The 4621-nt window shown below is 44.6% G+C and overlaps 1 protein-coding gene across 1 annotated transcript; it reads left to right on the forward strand.

Annotated features, from left to right (window-relative positions):
• The first annotated feature begins 1759 nt into the window (after window positions 1-1759).
• Window positions 1760-2521, forward strand: LOC131245406 (17.8 kDa class I heat shock protein-like). Its single transcript, XM_058244856.1, has one exon. The coding sequence runs from the start codon at window positions 1870-1872 to the stop codon at window positions 2332-2334; it is 465 nt and encodes a 154-aa protein (XP_058100839.1). The 5' UTR covers window positions 1760-1869; the 3' UTR covers window positions 2335-2521.
• The last annotated feature ends 2100 nt before the right edge of the window (window positions 2522-4621 follow it).

Here is a 4621-nt window from a genome sequence, read left to right on the forward strand (position 1 = left end):
CTGCAGAGCTCGGGTTCAGCAGGCGCTGGGAGTTGTTCGCCAGGGCTGGAAGTCAGGCAGGTTGGTGATCAACCCCAGCGCAACTCAAGGTTTCTATAATTCAACCCTAGCCCAACCCAAGGTTTCTATACCTCAACCCTAACTCAACACAACTACCTCAGGTTAGGAATTCTCGACCCAAGCCCAATCCATGCGGGCTCGGCCGGGTTGGTCCTTGGATATATGCTAATATTTTCATTATTACATTAGTCTATTATATTTAATACACATCTTATTTTTTGTACCCATAATTTTATTAATTATATACATAATTATTTATAAAAACGAATTTCATTTTTTCTAAACAAACAAGCTAAAATAAAGGACAACTACTCCTTTAAAAGTCGTGTTGTGTAGCACGCGATCTATTTGGTAGAGAGAAATCTGGCATATCTTGTTAGCTTGAGCCATCGGAAATGACATAGACCAATGAGACCCGACGACACTGGAATTTCTTGTGCCTTCAACAAAGACCATCCGCACTCAATTATAATTTAGAAGTAATTTATATATTGGTTGGGTTGGGTTGGGTTGGGTTGGGTTGGGTCGGGTCGGGTCGGGCAACCTGAGACCTCAACCGGAGCCTGACCCAAGTTTTATCGTGTTGGTGTTTATATAGCCCAAGCTTGAGACGAAACCCGATACATCCTGCCCAAGCCCCACCCAATGTTGGGTCTGTCGGGTTGAACCCGCCCAACTTTCAGCCCTATTGTTTGCACATGTTTGCAAGGGCCAATCATTTGGTGATCTTAGACCATTCATCAGTTGGGCCATGCCATGCATGAACAAAACTCTTCAAGCTTCGGATACCTGCATGTGGTCATGTGCCATGTGACATCAGGCCATTTTTTGCATGATGCCAAAATTCAGACCTTTTAAGGCATGCAAAATCTGGCAGGTCTGCTGATCAGGTGGTCCACGCATTAATAAGAAAATGGTAGGAAAAATAAAATAAAATTTGTGAATAGGCTATATTCGATGCAGTTGTGGCCCAGTTGATAAGTGACCTTTTTGGTTTTTCCTGAAACAGAAGAATTGAAAATCCGCAGACAGTGAATTTCCACGCAACTGTAACTTATAAGCTGCTCTGGCTCGGCGAACCTTTTAGTGCAGCCCACTCATGGCCGTATTTTCACACGATATCGAAGCCCATGGGTTGGACACGAGTCTAACGTTTGCCCAACAACTAGTGAAGTTGGCCAAATCTTACATCTGTGAATAGCCCAGAGTTAGGCCGGCACAACCCAGGCAAGCAAGACCCATAGTGAATAATGGCAGGTGAGTTTTGGACAAAGGAGTCACTTGGTCTGATCAAATGGCTGAGCTCTCGCCTTCTCAGTTTCTAAGACAATCGGTTGGAATTGGGCATTTTTCATCCTGGCCCACGGGCACTTCTTTCCTAGTTTTTCATGTGGTATGAGTATGACCAACTTGAATAGCGCTCAACCTTATTGTTGGGCTTACGTGACCGGTTCAGATGACCGACGGAAAGGGGATCCCACCCATCGGTATGGCCCACCGAGCTTCCTTCTCGAAAACATTTCTGGGTCTTACTTTCGCTGAGGATATTTTAGTCATTTTCTAGAAAGGTCTCGAGCTTCTGGTCTTTTCTGCGGCTTACGAGTCGGGTCCAGAAGGTTCGAAAAGGCATCTCCCGAAACATCAACCCACTCTCTCTCCTCCCTATAAATATCCAACCACTGCAAGCGTCTCTCCCAACAATCAGCAGCATTCGATACCAAACGACTATTCGCTAATCAGCGCAGCTCAATATCCGCTCTCGCTCCTTGCATAACTTTTTTACTTTCCTATCCCTCCCTAAGACGAAAGATGTCGATCATTCCATCATTCTTCGGTCGCCGAAGCTACGATCCCTTCTCTCTTGATCTATGGGATCCTTTCGATGGCTTTCCCTTCAACTCCCTTGCAACAGCGAACCGAAACAGCGAGACTGCTGCATTTGCAAATACCCAAATAGACTGGAAAGAGACGCCAGAAGCCCATGTATTCAAGGCAGATCTTCCAGGGCTGAAGAAAGAGGAAGTCAAGGTGGAGGTTGAAGAGGGCAAGGTCCTCCAGATCAGCGGAGAGAGGAGCAAAGAATCGGAAGAGAAGAACGACAAGTGGCACCGTATAGAGAGGAGTAGCGGCAAGTTCCTGAGGCGATTCCGGCTGCCGGAGAATTCCAAGGTGGAAGAGGTGAAGGCAGCAATGGAGAACGGGGTGCTGACGGTAACGGTGCCGAAGCAGGAAGTGAAGAAGCCCGATGTGAAGGGCATTGAAATTTCTGGTTGAGAATGTGTGATCTTGTTGTTTTACCCAAATAGCCTTCTTTCTTCTCTTTTGTGTGTATGTTGGTTGTCTTTGTATTCGTGTCGTGGAAGTATGTTGGAAATACAAGTTGATTGTTATGAAATCGGATACTGACGGTACAATATTTGTACTTTAATACAGAATATAAATGTTAGCTTATTTTCTTGAACCTTCAGGGATGTAAATGTCAGTTTATTTTATAGTCTGGGATACAACCGTTGGATTACTAGAATGCCATATGAGGACAGATGATAGTGACTATCTGTCTGATGGACCCTCTGTTTTGGAAATTGGAAGTGGTTTGGATGCCACTAGCTTTTCTTCATTTTCTTCCGCTTTCAAAGGAATTAAAAAGTAGTTAAATAGAGCTTGTGGCTCACTTTTATGGGTTCAAGAAAGTTTGTGTGTAAAAACCACCTGTGATAAATTACCTATAATAAATCCTTTACAACTAAGAAAATTTAAACACAAGCATATTTATCGAACCAACGGACGGTTTACATGGAGAAAGGACAATGGTACAGCACCTCTCCCAATCGATTATGAAAGAGTTTTTTTTTTTTAAGAGTTGTTTAGGATCGGAATAGTCTAACAGCATTGATAGCAGCACATCATTTCCCTCTTCAAGAGTGGCAAAAACGGCAGCTGGGGACGCGGATTAGCTGGCGAGACTCTCAGCTATTGAAGTGACGTCACCAAGATCTGTGGGGCCCACCATGATGTATGTGTTGTATCTACACTGTCCATCCATTTGGAGAGATCATTTTAGGGCATGATCAAAAGAATGAGGAAGATCAAAAGCTGGAGTGGAACCCACCAAAGAAAACAGTGGGGAGAGTGATGCTGACCGTTGAAACCTTCTAAGGTACACCGTGATGTTTATTTGATATCCAGCCTGTTCATAAGTTAACACATATATTAAAGAAAGGAAAACACAAATAACAGCTTGATCCAAAACTTTTGTGGCCCTTATGAGTTTTTAATGATGGACGTAACTCTCTCCACTTTTTTCTGTGGTGGGGTCCACTCAAGCTTTTGATCTGATTCATTACTTAGCTTATGCCTTAAAATGATCTCTCCAAACGAACGGAGGGTGTGGATACAGAACATACATAATCATGGGATCCACCGAACTAGGTGACGTCACTTCAGTAGCGAGTGGCGAGTCTCGCTACTCAACCTATCAGTGGCTAATCCGCGTCCCGCAGCCAGTAAGACACGTGTGCATTTTAGGTCCCCCGTGCCGTGCTTGTAGCATTCACAATACAGTCCAGGAATTTACCTGAGCCAAAACTGAGGAGGGCCACACAACGGGAAGACTGTAAGTTCCAAAAATAAATGAATAAACTTATGTGAGCCACACCCTGAGAAATTGCTATAACCGGATCCCCTTGGACGCCGATTGCGTGGTGAACCAACAGATGCAGATTGCATGCTGTCTCAATACCACTTAGTCTGTAGGGTCCACCGTGATGTATGTGTTTTTCCCACACCCTTGATCCGTTTTGCCATCTCATTTTGGGGCATGACCCAAATTGAAGCATATTTAAAGCCCAAGTGGGCCACACCACAGCAAGCAGAAGGGATAACAATGTCTACTGTTGAAACCTTCCTAGGGAATGAAGTAATGTTTATTTGTCATCCAAGCTCACATAGACTTGGATGAAGGAAAAATACAGATATCAACTTTATCCAAAACTTGTATGACCAAAGAAGTTTTCAACCATAGGCTTTCAATCTTCACTGTTTCCTATGGTGTGGTCCACTTGAACTTTGGACATACTTCAATTTTCAGCTCATGTTCTAAAATGAGCTAGTGTGGTGGATGGACAATGTGGTTAAAATTTATACATCACAGTTATTGCGGGGAAATTTGACCCGGGCAAGTCAGGGTGATTGGCGAAGGCTTGGAACTCGGAAGGAAAACATCACTCCGGGCCTGAGTAGACCCTTAAGTTACAGAAGTTTGGCTAAACCGAGCTCTTCCTTGAAGAGTCATGACTCCGGGCTGGAATCCTCATCCGAAGACCCACGCCTGTGAATTAGCTGAGGAGAGCTTACCTCCTACCCAAAGGCCGAGGACTAAGGTCAGGGATAAGCACATCTGACAAACTCCGATCCTGATACCCCGAATACGAACTCCGACTACGGAAGCCTAGCTGTAGACTCGGATAGGATGAGTCTGAGTCTGGATGAAAGCGTTCCGATTATGGGCTCCGAGTATCGAGCTGGGAAATCAGCCCAAGTATGGACGTAGGCCGAAGATCAC

This window comes from Magnolia sinica, chromosome 5 (genome assembly GCF_029962835.1).
Source record: "Magnolia sinica isolate HGM2019 chromosome 5, MsV1, whole genome shotgun sequence".
Lineage (NCBI taxonomy): Eukaryota > Viridiplantae > Streptophyta > Magnoliopsida > Magnoliales > Magnoliaceae > Magnolia > Magnolia sinica.

What these genes read in the sequence shown, in the direction of transcription:
- LOC131245406 (XM_058244856.1), top strand. Translation starts at nt 1,870, where the DNA reads ATGTCGATCATTCCATCATTCTTCGGTCGCCGAAGCTACGATCCCTTC.